The sequence below is a fragment of the Dendropsophus ebraccatus genome, chromosome 6 (genome assembly GCF_027789765.1).
Source record: "Dendropsophus ebraccatus isolate aDenEbr1 chromosome 6, aDenEbr1.pat, whole genome shotgun sequence".
In the NCBI taxonomy this organism is placed as follows: domain Eukaryota; kingdom Metazoa; phylum Chordata; class Amphibia; order Anura; family Hylidae; genus Dendropsophus; species Dendropsophus ebraccatus.
The window spans coordinates 147597300-147613229 of record NC_091459.1 but is presented as its reverse complement, the minus strand read 5'-3'; the positions used below and the strand labels follow the sequence as shown (position 1 = coordinate 147613229).

General features: G+C 47.5%; 1 protein-coding gene across 4 annotated transcripts in view; it reads left to right on the top strand.

Annotated features, from left to right (window-relative positions):
- Nucleotides 1-15930, top strand: part of LOC138795150 (vomeronasal type-2 receptor 26-like) — a 66688-nt gene that overhangs the window by 16903 nt on the left and 33855 nt on the right. For 3 of the 4 annotated variants that reach the window (XM_069974131.1, XM_069974130.1, XM_069974133.1), the window contains exon 4: nucleotides 12377-12618. The exons of the other annotated variant lie outside the window; for it this stretch is intronic. In XM_069974131.1, the coding sequence (XP_069830232.1) occupies nucleotides 12377-12618 (242 nt within the window). The remainder of the gene's footprint in view (nucleotides 1-12376; nucleotides 12619-15930) is intronic. 4 annotated transcript variants of the gene reach the window in all.

Below are 15930 nucleotides of genomic sequence, written 5' to 3'. Positions count from 1 at the left end.
CTGCTGTCAGAGGTCTGTGTGGTCACATGACAGCAATGGGAAAGGGGGGTCTTCAGCATGTACCAATCAGGAAGTAAAAATCACAGAGCTGTGCAGGAGGACAGTGACAGAAACTTCCATATACAGCAGTGTGTATAGCTGAGTGTGAGTGCAGGCAAATTATAGCAGCAGTGTGTATAGGTGAGTGTGAGTGCAGGCACATTATAACAGCAGTGTGTATAGGTGAGCGTGAGTGCAGGCACATTATAGCAGCAGTGAGTATAGCTGAGTATAAATGCAGGCACATTATAGCAGTAATGGAGAGGATGGGAAACACAAGGGCTGACAGAGACTGCAGGGAGCATGAAGGAATGAGCAGGGCAGATGTGGGTACATGCATGCAGCGCTATCTATCCGGGGAGAGAGGGGTTACAGCTACGGAGAGATAACCTCCACAGTCCTGTCCCCTGATGCAAGCCCCAGCCTGAAGTGGATCTGCTATGATTTGTAAGGTGTGGGAGACTTCCTGGGTCAGAGTACAGTGCTGTAGACCCCGCTATGCAGACCATTTTCAAAAGTTTGGTCCGACCAGTTCCGGATTTTTTTTAAAAGTTCAATCGACCGGATTTCGGATTTCTTCGGATTTCCTAGTTTAAACCATCTATATGATATGGGGGTGGTGTATTTGGTTGAATTTAGGGCTCTACATGTCAGTAACATCATTATCTTTTCGATAACTCAAAGTCAATTTTTTTTTTTAGACTTCAATACAGGGTCTATGCAGGAAACTCACCATCACAGGGTCTATGCAGGAAACTCACCATTACAGGGTCTATGCAGGAAACTCACCATTACAGGGTCTATGCAGGAAACTCACCATTACAGGGTCTATGCAGGAAACTCACCATTACAGGGTCTATGCAGGAAACTCACCATTACAGGGTCTATGCAGGAAACTCACCATTACAGGGTCTATGCAGGAAACTCACCATTACAGGGTCTATGCAGGAAACTCACCATTACAGGGTGTATGCAGGAAATTCACCATTACAGGGTCTATGCAGGAAACTCACCATTACAGGGTCTATGCAGGAAATTCACCATTACAGGGTCTATGCAGGAAACTCACCATTACAGGGTCTATGCAGCAAAGAGGTCACAAATGCAGTGAAGGAGCAGCAGTAGTCATTGGAGGCCAGTGGAGGTCCAGCAATAGTCATTTGAGGCCAGTACAGGAGCAGCAGTTTTCACTGAACGCCAGTGAAGGACCAGCAGTGGTAGCATAGGGATCAGCAGCAGGATCAGCTCCGCCATGAGCAGTGATACTGTGGGGATGAGCAGTGGTTTCATGGGAAAAAGCAGGGCTAGCGTGGGAATCAGCAGTGGTATCGTGGGGATCAGCAGTGGTAGCTCAGTAATCAGCAATGGTATCGTAGGCCTATTCAGGATCAGCAGTGCTATCGTAGACTTTATCAGAAACAGCGGTAGTCACGTAGGCCTTATCATGATCAGCAGTAGGCAAGGAGGCCATATTAGGAACAACCGTAGATATGGAGGGCAGTGCAGGAGCGGCAGTAGTCACAAAGGCTAGGGTAGGAGCAGCAGTAGTCAACATTGAGGCTAGGGCAGGAGCAGCAGTAGTTAACATGGAGGCCAATACAGGAGCAACAGTAGCCAACATGGAGGCCAGTACAGGAGCAACAGTAGTCAACATGGAGGCCAGTACAGGAGCAACAGTAGTCAACATGGAGGCCAGGGCAGGCCCAACAGTAGTCAACATGGAGGCCAGTACAGGAGCAACAGTAGCCAACATGGAGGCCAGGGCAGGAGCAACTGTAGTCGACATGGAGGCCAGTACAGGAGCAACAGTAGTCAACATGGAGGCCAGTACAGAAGCAACAGTATTTAACATGGAGCCCAGTACAGGGGCAACTGTAGTCAACATGGAGGCCAGGGCAGGCCCAGCAGTAGTCAACATGGAGGCGAGTACAGGAGCAACAGTAGCCAACATGGAGACCAGTACAGGAGCAACAGTAGTCAACATGGAGACCAGTACAGGAGCAACAGTAGTCAAAATGAAGGCCAGGGCAGGAGCAACAGTAGTCAACATGAAGGCCAGTACAGGAGCAACAGTAGTCAACATGGAGGACAGCACAGGAGCAACAGCAGTCAACACGAAGGCCAGGGCAGGCCCAGAAGTAGTCAACATGAAGGCCAGTACAGGAGCAACAGTAGTCAACATGGAGGCCAGGGCAGTCCCAAAAGTAGTTAACATGAAGGCCAGTACAGGAGCAACAGTAGTCAACATGGAGGCCAGTACAGGAGCAACAGTAGTCAACATGGAGTCCAGTATAAGAGCAACAGTAGTCAACATGGAGGCCAGGGCAAGCCCAGAAGTAGTCAACATGAAGGCCAGTACAGGAGCAACAGTAGCCAACATGGAGGCCAGGGCAGGAGCAACAGTAGTCAACATGGAGGCCAGTACAGGAGCAGCAGTAGCCAACATAGAGGCCAGGGCAGGAGCCGCAGTATTCAACATGGAGGCCAGTACAGGAGCAGCAGTAGTCAACATGGGGGCCAGTGAAGGCCCAGGAGTAGTCAACATGGAGGCCAGGGCAGGAGCAACAGAAGTCAACATGGAGGCCAGTACAGAAACAACAGTAGTCAACATGGAAGCCAGTAGAGGAGCAACAGTAGTCAACATGGAGGCCAGTAGAGAAGCAACAGTAGTCAACATGGAGACCAGTACAGAAGCAAGAGTAGTCAACATGGAGGCCAGTGAAGGCCCAGCAGTAGCCAACATGGAGGTCAGGGCAGGAGCCGCAGTAGTTAAAATGGAGGCCAGTGAAGGCCCTGCAGTAGCCAACATGGAGGCCAGGGCAGGAGCAACAGTAGTTAACATGGAGGCCAGTACAGAAACAACAGTAGTCAACACGGAGGCCAGGGCAGGAGCAACAGTAGTCAACATGGAGGCTAGGGCAAGAGCAACAGTAGTCAACATGGAGGCCAGTGAAGTCCAAGCAGTAGTCAACATGGAGGCCAGTACAGGAGCAACAGTAGCCAACATGGAGGCCAGGGCAGAAGCAACAGTAGCCAACATGAAGGCCAGGGCAGGAGCAGCAGTAGTTAACGTGGAGGCCAGAACAGGAGCAACAGTAGTCAATATGAAGGCCAGGGCAGGAGTAGCATTTGTAATGGGGTGACATGAGCAGCGGAAGCAGAAGGTCCATGGACAGGCGAGAGGTAGCAGGGCAGCAGCAGGAATAATGGAATGACCAGTAAGGTCTAGTTCACATATAGGCCATAATAGAAGCAGAAAAGGTCCTACATCTTGGTGACAACAGGACCAAATCCTACTCTGTGGTATCAGGAGCAGGTGTCACAAAGTCCTTATCTATCCATGTGGTGTTCATTTTGATGAAAGTCAGACGCTCCACACTATCACAGGACAATCTGGTTCTCCTGGGACTGACAATATTACCTGCTGTGCTGAAAACTTGCTCGGATGACACATAGTGATACTAACACACTGCTGGCCGGATAGGAGAGTATGTCCAAAGCAAATTCAGCGAGTTGTGACCAGACATCTAATTTTCCCACCCAGTAGTCCAGGAGTTCCGGCACGTTAGGTGGCAACGTAGAGTCCAAAAACACCTGGACTTGCTGTTTGAGGTGTGCCGCCATGTCCTGCTGCGGTGCGGGTGCTCCTGTTACCCCAGCCTGTGGCTGCATGAAAGCGTGCATCATGGACATCAGGCTCAGACTGGTGCCGCTGCTCATTCCACCCAAGCTGCTAGAGGAGGATGTGGAGGAGGCAGCGCTGCTGGTGTGGCCCTGGTGGGAATGGCGTGAATGAGAGCGCCGTGTTCCAAAGGCTGCCACTAACTGTGCACCCAGCTCCTCTCTATACTAATTAATTTTTTCCTCCCATTGGGAAAGGTGAATGAATTCACACAGATTTTTGAGATACCGTGGGTCCAGTAGTGTGGCCAGCCAGAACTCGTCCCATTGACGAATCCTTTGCAAGCGTGGGTCAGCCCAAAAGCATATCAACATGCGCTTAGCCAATTCCACCAGGGAGTGGAGGGGAGTTCCTGCCTCCATCTCCACAGCATACTGCCAATGGGTACTGCCTCCATCCTTTTCATCCTCCTCATAGCCCTGCATATCCTCCTTTGGCCCCCTCTGGTCTGGCAGGAAGGCTCATCTCCTTCTCCTCCACCTGTCTCCCCTAAAAGTTCCTGTACATTCAGGTCCTCCTCCTCATCTTCCTCTCCCTCCTCCCCCACCAAGCCTTCCTCCAGCGACCCAGGCTGCGACAGTGGCAAGACCTGTTCCCCCTCACCGCATGAGCATCAGCTCCAGTACATGAAGCATGGGCATGATGGCGCTCAGCCCTGTGTCTTGCCCACTGACCAGCAAGGTGGCCTCCTCAAAGCGTCGTAGCAAGCGGCAGGTGTCACACATGAGCTGCCACTGCCCGAGCTCCAGGTTACACAGGGGGGTCGCCGTGTCCGCCTGCATCAAGAAGAAATCCGTCAAGGCCTTCCTCTGCTCATAGAGCCGGTCCAGCATGTGGTGGGTGGAGTTCCACCGCGCAGCTACATCGCAAATAAGACGATGTTTGGGAAGACCATTCCTCTGCTGCAGGTCGAGGAGGATGTGGTGAGAGCGACTTGAATGGCTGAAATGGTTACACAGCTTTCGAGCTATTGACAGCAGAGTCTGCTAATGGGATGAAGACTTTAGAAAGTGTGTAACTATTAGGTGTAAAACATGTGCCATACACAGGGGCGTGCCTCATACCTTCTCGACGCAGCACAGAGAGAATGTTGCTCCCATTGTCACTCGGCACCGGCCCAACTTTTAGATGGCATGGAGTCAGCCACGAGTGGATTTCCATCTCGAGCAGGCGGTGCAGCTCTTCCCCTGTGTCTCCTTTCGGCTAGATGCAACACAGCATGACACCTCCGTGCTATACCCAAGTGGTACAAGGGAGGAACACTGGCGGTTGAGGAGGCTTTGGACCTACTGGAGGAGGTTGAGGAGGACCGCGACACAGGAACCCTGCTGTGACAACGGGGTGGTGTCATCGCCCTTCCCTGGCCAACTTGCTGGGGGTCCATATTACATATTACCCACTGACCAGTAATGGACATATACCGCCCTTGCCTGTAATTACAGCTCCAGATGTCTGTGGTTAAATGAACATGTCTGCTCACTGAATGGCTCAGCGTGTGAGGAACCTTTTCGCGAACATACCTATACATGGCCAGCATAGCTGTGTTGGAAAAGTAGTGTGGACTCGGCACCTTCCACCGTGGCTCCGCACACATCAGTTCACAGAAAGATGCCAAGTTGACCACTTTAAACGGCAGAGCCTGGAGCATTAGCAACTTGGCCAGGTGGGCATTCATATGGGCAGCCATGGCGCTGGTGCCAGGATTGCAACTCTTGCCTCTTTTAATGTGCCTGTCGCACAGGTGACAGATGACCACATAGGTATCCTCCTGCCATTTTTAAAAAAACTGCCACACAGCCGAGGGGTAGAGTCTAGTACCGACAGGCTGCGAGGATGGGCGGGAGCTGCAGATACTAGGACCTGCAGTGGAGGAGGTTTCCCCAGTGGTCATCTGGTTGTCCCAGCTACGCTTCCGACTTGTTATTTGACTACTGCTGCCTGTCTGCTTCTTAGTTGTGGTGGGCCTGCTGGCAGACGGATTCCCGGTTGACGAATCTGTTGAATAAGCCAAATCCTACCGTGGATCCCATGTAACATCCGATGTAGCATCATCCAGTTCAAGAATGATGCTATCATCCTCATCAGGCTCCTGCCCAGCCCTCTTGTCTACTGCCTACTGCTCCCCTGCCAGGCCTACCATGGGCCTGCTCTGATATCGCCTCTGACACAGCTTTGCCCTCCAGTTGATTGTCCACTGTCTATTCCCCCACATGCTCATCGTCATCAAAGAGCAGTTGGCTGCTCATACACGCCAACAGTTCCCTTGCAGGCGGTTCAAAAGTTAGCGGGATGTTGCTGATGATGTCAGATGGAGGACGTGGGGGAATTGCTGCGTGCCTGTGCCAAGTCAGGGTCGTGTCCGAGGTACCCACAGATACCTGGCTGGCTGTCTCACTACTCATCCTTGTGGACGTCGAAGTGTGAGCCAGCCACTCCAGGACTGTGGGATTAGACATGTGAACACGACCCTGGTGTGGCAAAGGAAGCTCAGGCCTGCCACTGGACCCTCTTCCTGCCCTACTTCCTCTTCTGCCCCTTGAGCCAGACTCTCTGCCCTGCCCTCTGCCTGAAACGCTTTGTGAGGTTTCCTGCTGCCACTGTGCCATGACTTTATATTCAAATTCTGATTTCTACACTTGGTAGATGAGAACAGTATTTTCTGTAATACAGTCTAGCATGCGTGCCACTTTAGTACTTGTATATCTGTATAGCAGGTTTTTTTTTTGTTTTATTCTACAGACATGCACAAGAGATATATATTTGTGTCTCAGGAAACAACGTATGTCATATAGACTCTCGCAAGGGTGCCACTATAGTACTTGGATATCTGTATAGCAGTTTGTTTGTATTTTTATTCTACAGACATACACTAGAGGTATATTTGTGTCTCAGGAATCCACGATGTCATATACACTACTTTAGCAGGCCTGTCACTTGCGCACTTCTGTGGCTAGATAGCTGCAGTTTTTGTATTTTTATTCTACAAACATGCACTAGATATACACTCACCGGCCACTTTATTAGGTACACCTGTCCAACTGCACGTTACCACTTAATTTCTAATCAGCCAATCACATGGCGGCAACATGGTGCATTTAGGCATGTAGACATGGTCAAGACAATCTCCTGCAGTTCAAACCGAGCATCAGTATGGGGAAGAAAGGTGATTTGAGGGCCTTTGAACGTGGCATGGTTGTTGGTGCCAGAAGGGCTGGTCTGAGTATTTCAGAAACTGCTGATCTACTGGGATTTTCACGCACAACCATCTCTAGGGTTTACAGAGAATGGTCCGAAAAAGAAAAAACATCCAGTGAGCGGCAGTTCTGTGGGCGGAAATGCCTTGTTGATGCCAGAGGTCAGAGGAGAATGGGCAGACTGGTTCCAGCTGATAGAAAGGCAACAGTGACTCAAATAGCCAACCGTTACAACCAAGGTAGGCAGAAGAGCATCTCTGATCGCACAGTACGGCCAACTTTGAGGCAGATGGGCTACAGCAGCAGAAGACCACACCGGGTGCCACTCCGCTCAGCTAAGAACAGGAAACTGAGGCTACAATTTGCACAAGCTCATCGAAATTGGACAGTAGAAGATTGGAAAAACGTTGCCTGGTCTGATGAGTCTCGATTTCTGCTGCGACATTCGGATGGTAGGGTCAGAATTTGGCGTCAACATCATGAAAGCATGGATCCATCCTGCCTTGTATCAACGGTTCAGGCTGGTGGTGGTGGTGTCATGGTGTGGGGAATATTTTCTTGGCACTCTTTGGGCCCCTTGGTACCAATTGAGCATGGTTGCAACGCCACAGCCTACCTGAGTATTGTTGCTGACCATGTCCATCCCTTTATGACCACAATGGACCCAACATCTGATGGCTACTTTCAGCAGGATAATGCGCCATGTCATAAAGCTAGAATCATCTCAGACTGGTTTCTTGAACATGACAATGAGTTCACTCTACTCAAATGGCCTCCACAGTCACCAGATCTCAATCCAATAGAGCATCTTTGGGATGTGGTGGAACGGGAGATTGGCATCATGGATGTGCAGCCGACAAATCTGCGGCAACTGTGTGATGCCATCATGTCAATATGGACCAAAATCTCTGAGGAAGCTTCCAGCACCTTGTTGTATCTATGCCACGAAGAATTGAGGCAGTTCTGAAGACAAAAGGGGGTCCAACCCGTTACTAGCATGGTGTACCTAATAAAGTGGCCGGTGAGTGTATATTTGTGTCTCAGGAAACCGTGTATGTCATGACATGCACAAGTGGTATATTTGACACTAAGGTTGAGAAAACTCTTTTCTGGTTTCTATTTTCTTTCTGGCGTTTTTGTTCTGTGCACCCTTTGCTCTCCCATGCCAAATCTATCTACCTATCTATCTATCTACCTATCTATATTTCTCCCTCTCTATTTTTCTCTCTCAATCACTATATGTTTCTCATCTCTGCTTTCCTAATAATCTTTTTGTCTTTGCATTTGTTGAATATCTTCTGAGAACATTCCATCAGCAACACGAGCAATTAACAGCGTTTTGTCACTGACGAGCTGTGTGCAGTAGTAACACTCTCCTTCCTCTCTCTCTGCAGACTGCGCCATGCAGTTATGTGACCGCTCCTTTTAAAGCTATACTGATGTCACAGGGGGTGGGCTTCGGGCATCACAGGAAAGCACTTTTCCTGCCCGGAACACTTCCTGGTTTCTAAAATGGCGGCTGCCATTTCAGAAAGCAAAAAAAAAAAAAGCGGAGCAGAGCGGACTTCCATAAATCCGAATCCGATCGGACTCTGACTTTTTGGGAAATCCGACCTGGATCCCATACCGGGCGAACCGGTTCGCTCATCTCTATTAAAGGTGGCAGGAGGTGGTCGGGGCCTGAATTTGTGGTTTAAAAGACAGGGCAGACTCAAAGGTGACCCCAAGACAGATGACTTGGGGGACAGGGGACAGAATGAATTCCTTGCCTGTGAATGACAGATTAGGTGAAGGAATGTAGCGAGATAGGGAAAGATGATTCGTTGTTTTGTCCATGTTGAGTTTTAGAAAGCGGGAGAGACGAAGGAAAATATAGCTGATGGGATTCTATGATGTGCTTCAGGCCAAATCTGGAAACGAGGCCCCAGGACAGAGACAAGGGGGCGAGGAGTGGAGGGAGTGTGGGAGTGGGAGACACTTAAAGTGTGGTTGGAGAGGTAAGAGGAGATCCAGGAGAGGGTAGAGCTGGTGACACCAAGGGATGAAAGAGTTTGTAGGAGGAGGGAATTTATTTGTCTGAATATCCTTAATTTCATGCTCTAATGGTGCTTTTACACAGAATTTTTGTGATAACAATCATATTTGAGCGATAATCGTAAACACAGTGAACGATCAAGGGACGAGCGAGAAATCGTTCATTGTGATCTTTCAACATGTTCTCAAATCATCATTGGTTGTTCACTGAAAATTCGCAGATCGCTTTGTGTGAACAGTCTTTCACCGATTCACCCTATGTGTGAGATAGGCTTAAGCCGTTAAGATCTTAAAACGACCACAATAATGATTTTTTCAAACAATATATCGTTCCGTCTGAACGCTGATCGCTAAAAAAAACACATTGTTACTTCTTAATTGTTAATCCTTCGATTGGGCGAATTATACCTTATGTGTAAATGCTCCATGAAGAAGACAAATATTAATTATAAGCGACATAATTTTAAGTGAACATTCGGATAAGGCTGCTTCCCATTCTCTTTTAGAAAGGAAGAGATAGGGGTGCACAACGGGTGTAGATAGTAGGTGCTAGTCACGGACGGGTTTCCACCCCAATATACTGTAACAGAAGACTCCGCAGCACTCTTTTTCATGCAAAAGTGTTCAACAGTTTATTAACAGCGTGCAAAGGAATAGGCCAGGTATGTATACAACATTTATCACCACACTGGTGAACATAGAATTAGGTATTTTGTCTGGCGACTGATGATGATGTTTCGACCTGCCAGGGTCTTTTTTAATGTCGCTGTGGAAGAAGAATAAGCACATAAGTACCTGGAATGGACAGGTGGTAATGAGAGTAAAATATAATCACAAAACAGCCTAGTACATAAAATAAACATAATACATGATGCGGTCACCCAACAAAAAGAAAGCATAGCAACTTCTCAATGGTAAGTGGTTAGAAGGATCCATAAAAACCATAAAAATATGGGTCACACGAACAAAAAAAGGGGGGGGGGGGGTTGATGGGGTACATGGTGTATCTTAAGTCACATGTGGATCATGGATGTAGTTAGCTGGGGGAGGGTATCGCATCTGGACTGTAAAGAGTATCTGGTGTTATATGTATATAGGTTATATTGATGAAACATTATGGCAAGACACACGATATATACATAATATATTATACATCATGCAACCTGGTGGTATACGTCCTATATAGTAGGATCAGTCAGTAGCGTACACAAGACATATTCTATGGGGAGAGGAAGAGGGAATAGTAGATGTGGGAGGACAAGCAGGGGTAAGCATGGGCAGGGTAAGGACATGAGAGGGGTAGGGTATGGTAGGCACATGTAGGAAGGTATAATACATACACAAGAGGAGAGTCAAGGGATAAGGACATAAGATTAAGTCAGGTAGGAGGAGGGCGGCAGAGGTATCCCATTCTCTTTTAAACTCAGACTCATAAATTCTGGTTGGGAGTTGTTTTTAATGCAGAAAATCATCTTCTTTTCTATACACTTGGATAAAGTTGCCTTATCCCACTAGAATTTCAGCTCTTTAACGGATACCTGTTCCATTAAAATGTGTTAATCAGAGGTAGCATTCTCACCTGTGGGGTTGAGATTCATCTTGAAGACACTGCAGCTTTTGCCTTCCGACCTGCATGGTCGCCCACATGCCTACTTGCTCTGGTCTAAGCTCTCCTCCATTTCCCGATGATATGGCTTGCTGAGACATGGTTCCAAATTATAAGATCAGCTGCTTAGCTGGTGTGCATTACTTAAATCTTGAAGCACACATACAAAGTTAGTGGTAGTCAGCTCACCGGACACTCCTCCAGATCATGTGCTCGGAAGAGCCCAAGGGTTAAGCCCACAGAAATGCAAAGATTGTCCAGCACCACAGAGCGAGGCAAGACTTCATATCCAAAAGTTTTATTGCAAGTCTATTAAATTATCAGGAATAAAAAGACAGTAGACACGTTTCGGCTTGGCACTTCATTGCATTAAGCTCTTTCACTAGCAGCCGGCAGTGTTATCTTTGGCCGGTCTCCCTGAGATCAGTGATCTGTTTCTCTTATGGCTCTACTAGGCATTGCTCCCACCTAGCCCGAATCCGGCTCCACACTGATGAGGGGCAACACCCCGAAACAGCTGTATGTGGATGGTTACCTAGCCTTGGTTTTACCCTTGTCATTACATTGACTTATAGGGCCAGTTAATATGGTGTTTTGGTGGTTTCCTTACTGGAGCCGCCCCTCGGCTGGGTCCTTCCCGGAGGGATATCTGGCTAGTCCTGTGTTTTGAGACTGTTTGATGAGGCTCCACAGGCCCTTCTTTTGCAAAAACCACTAACATACTCTTACATTTTAGGGTGTGAACAGAGATTAGGGACAGCAGAAGTGAAACAGTTAATGTCTCATCACTATCAAGACACTTCCGAGAGGGTCACAGAGGTGATGTAAAATTACTCAGGGTTATGGGGAGAGAGAGTCCGATTACCAAGACCAGGTGGTTGCCACAGAAGGCCACTTCTGAATAGAGAATCCTTCTGGATTTTCAGACTAGCGACGAGAATACCGCTTGGTCTAAATTCCAGACAAGATCTAATACTTATTAAACAATTGTACTTTCCGCATCTAGTATATCTATCATTTTTTGAAGAAGATCACTGTACTGTATATATTGTTAAATTCATTTTACTATTTGTGATGATCTTTGAGAACAACTTGCTCCTTTCTGCTATGCTCCCGTCCTACTCTACGTTTTACGTCTGTAATTATGTGTTTTCTATGTGATTTTAATTACTGATCATGTGATCTCTGCTCACACCCTACAAATGTAAGAGAGTGTGTTAGTGGTTAGTGTCATACCAAGTTGTGAACAAGGCGTGTGCCGAGCCGAAACGCCTCAACTGTCTTTTTATTCCTGATGATGTAATGGACTTGCAATGAACCTTTTGGGTACGGAGCCTTGCCTCGCTGTGTGGTGCTGGTGGGCTGCACCTTGGGATCGTCCGAGCACATGAGCTGGAGGAGCGTCCGTGAGCTGACTACCACTAACTTTGTATGTGTGCTTCAAGATATAATGTTATGAATCCCTCGCCGTAAATGGCATAAACAGGGAAAAAAACAAGTCTAATTGCCAGACTTGCCTCATACAGACGGAAAAATAAAAAAGTTGTAGGGCTCAGAATGGAGCAATTTAAGCAAGTACATTTTTAAGTTTAAATTTACATTTTTTTAATGTTGTAAAATAAAAGAAAAGTTATATAAATTTGGTATCATTGTAATGGTACCGACCCAGAGAACTCAGATAACAGACATGAAGAGGCCTCCGCACCTGATATCAGTGTGTATTGTTAAGAAACTGCCGGATACAGTAATTACTGATCATCAAATAAGGGAATAATACACAAGATATAATCAATGGATGTAACAGGAATTGTGTCTCTCCAGACAGGTCTGACAGATCTACTGCGGAAATACATAAACCCATTACTAATGTTGTCTGCATTGCGCCTTACCAATGATACCACTAAGCAACCAGCATGTTCCCTGAAGGAAAGGAGTCCCCCGAAGCCCTTTGTGATGGAAGGAGATGTGGTTATTGGGGGAGTCATGAAGGTCTCTGAGTCAGAATTTTTACCTATGCTTTCTCCTCTTTTCAACTTGCCACCATTAGAACCCGTGTGCCCTTCGTAAGTGTGAATATATTGTATTATAATATTATTTGATTGTAAAGCACCAGTAAGTGAACATACTGTACAAAACAGGGCTTAAATACATCAGAAAAACTTTAAAAAGTCAAACAAACATGAAGCAAAAAAGTGACAGACTGGTACAGAAGAGACCGTCCTGTCCACAAGGGAAAGAGACAGAAGGTGAAGGTAGAAGCTGCATATATGGCGGTGTAGGGATAGATGAAGTAGTCAGGACACCTGGGGGTAGTAGTCCCTCAGGCATAGTACCTTAGGGATGTGGAGCTTTGTGGCTGGATGTCCCTATATGTTCCATGTATGTTCCCTATACATTTCCTGTATGTTCCCTATACGTTCCCTGTATGTTCCCCATACGTTCCCTGTATGTTCCCCATACGTTCCCTGTATGTTCCCTATACATTCCCTGTATGTTCCCTATACATTCCCTGTATGTTCCAAATACGTTCCCTGTATGTTCCCTATATGTTCCCTGTATGTTCCCTATACGTTCCCTGTATGTTCCCTATACTTTCCCTGTATGTTCCCTATACTTTCCCTGTATGTTCCCTATACGTTCCCTGTATGTTTCCTCAGCACTTTTGTTATTGGTGTTCTGGGCAGTCAGTGTTACAGTTAATCCCCTCTGGCCCTTCAATATTAAAGGGTTTAGCGCTATAAAAACACGGCCACTTTCTGCCAGAGACAACACGACTCCTGTCTTCAGGTCAGATTGGGTTTGCAATTAAGCTCCATTCACTTCAATGGAACTAAGTTGCTAAACCTGCTCCCATGCTAGAGACAAGAGTGGTGCTGTCTATGGAAGAAAGTGGCAAGTTTTTGCAGCGTTGGATACCCCATTTACCCATCTCTTGGCTGGTGCTTGGCGGAAGGCTGTGATGTTATGTGTACAGTTTAGACCAAGACACCAGGACTTATAGGGTATAATACAGCATAACAGGTAACCTGCAGAGGGTAACATCTTCCACATAATGGAGATCTTCAACAGTCCCAATAACAATACCTGAGGTAGATGTTGGCAGGTGGTAAGCGGTACTGCAGGAGGTATTCTGGGTAGAGTGTAGATGTTATGTAGAGCAGTTCCTGAGATGATGAATCCCTGTAATCCTTGGAAAACTCCCAGAAAGAACAGGACACGCGGCCCAACTTGGGTCAATAAAGACACAGATTTGCTATGGAACTCTTGTTCTACTAATTTCTCTCCTCAGTCAATTGAGCTTTGGCATTGAGCGCTTTCACTAGCAGCCGGCAGTGTTGTCGTTTGGCCGGTCTCCCTGAGTGCAGCTATCTGTTTCTCTTATGGCTCTACTAGGCATTGCTCCCACCTAGCCAGAATCCTGCTCCACACTGATGAGGGGCAACACCCCGAAACAGCTGCATGTGGATGGTTACCTAGCCTTGGTTCTTCCCTTGTCATTACATTGACTTATAGGGCCACTTAATTTGGTGGTTTTGGTGGTTTCCTTACAGGGGCCGCCCCTTCCCAGAGGGATATCTGGCTAGTCCTGTGTTTCGAGACTCTTTGATGAGGCTCCACGGGCTCTTCTTTTGCATATTCATGTTTCCCAGGGGGCAATGCACCTAGGACTTTACTGCTTTGAGCGCTTTCACTAGCAGCCGTCAGTGTTGTCGTTTGGCTGGTCTCCCTGAGATCAGCGATGTGTTTCACCTCAGTCAAGGAAGAAGAGTTTAGAAGTGGAGAAGAAAGTCCTTCAGGTCAGTGTAATGACTGTATTACAGGACATCATTGCCCTCTATAGTAGTCTACCACCATAGTCAGCTTTAGCATTTTGCACTAACTATAGTCAGAGAAATGATCTATGGTATTCTTGAGTCCAATAGCTATGAGATAAATATTTGGGTTCAGTCTGGCTGTGATTGGCTCCAGTACTTAACAATGTAAAGGATCAGGGTTACTTCCCTTTGCTAGAAGGTTCTAGGAATTCTCATGAAGATACTGATGTAGCCCACCAAAGGTGGCAGCAGTGAGCAGAAACCAAATGTGACTAAACTTACTATTACCGGGTAACAGTAGAAAAGTGCAAGTCAATAACCTTCTGTTCATTTACGTTACAATATAGGTACTGTATAATTTATACAGCTATGTTCACACTACGTAAAACTACGGCCATAGTTCTCGCCGTAGAACTACGACCGTAGTTTTGTGGTGTGGAACAATGCCTTATTTTGAATGGGATCCCGGCCGGAGCGTACACACATTGTATATGCTCCGGCCGGGATCCCATGCAGTGCCGGAAAAAACTGACATGTCAGTTTTCTGCAGCCGGAATTCAGTGAAGCAAGTGGCTCTGCCCGCTTGCATCACTGTGCTCTATGGGAAGCTGTGATGCGGGCGCGCTGATGCGGCTGGACGGATGATCCGGCCGGTACTTAAGTACCGGCCGCGATGAACCGGGCACAGACCGGCCGTTCCGTGACCCGGCCGGGGTCACGGAACGGCCGGTCTGTTACGTACTGTGAACATAGCCTAAAAGTGCACATAATATACTGTATTGGGACGCTGCAATAGTCTGGCAAGGTATTGGGACACTAGGTCAGAGATGGATGGAAGCAATAGGTTATAGAAGGCCTTGTATGACAGCGCTACCTTTTAACTGAATTTTCTAGACAAGGGAAAATTAGAGATTGATGGGGGGGGGCAGTAGAGCAGAAGTTTTACAGCAGATGAGGTCATGCTTTATTTTATTTTTGCACTGGATCCAGCAATGTGTTACAATGGCCCAGATGGTTGTGCAGGTACTATACAAGGATGGTACAGGGTGGTCTAAGGTGGTGAAGTGACTAGTGTCATATCACATTGCTTTCTTATTAAGTCATTAACCCCTAGGTGACCCTGGACGTACCCATACGTCTAGGGGCGCCTCCACGCGTTCAGAGCGGGGCCCCGTGGCGGCTGCGCTCTGAGCTGCCGTGGTCCCGGGTGCTGCTCGTAGCCCGGAACTGCGGCTATTAGCGGGCACGGTACGATCACCGTGCCCGCTAATACAGTAATCGGATGCAGCTGTCAAAGTGGACAGCTGCATCCGATTACTTACTGCAGCTCTTCCCTGGTGTCTAGTGGGGAGGATCCACACATCTTACCCCGTCCGGGGTCAGCGACGTAATGGCACTGATCCCAGCTCGGCACTCGATTGCTTCCGGCTGGAGCAGCCGGAAGCAATCGATGTGCCTATCTCATCAATCTATGCTGCATATCTATGCAGCATAGATCTCAATGAGAGATTAGTGCACTTATACTAAAAGTCCCCCAGGGGGAATAACCCTAACCCCAGG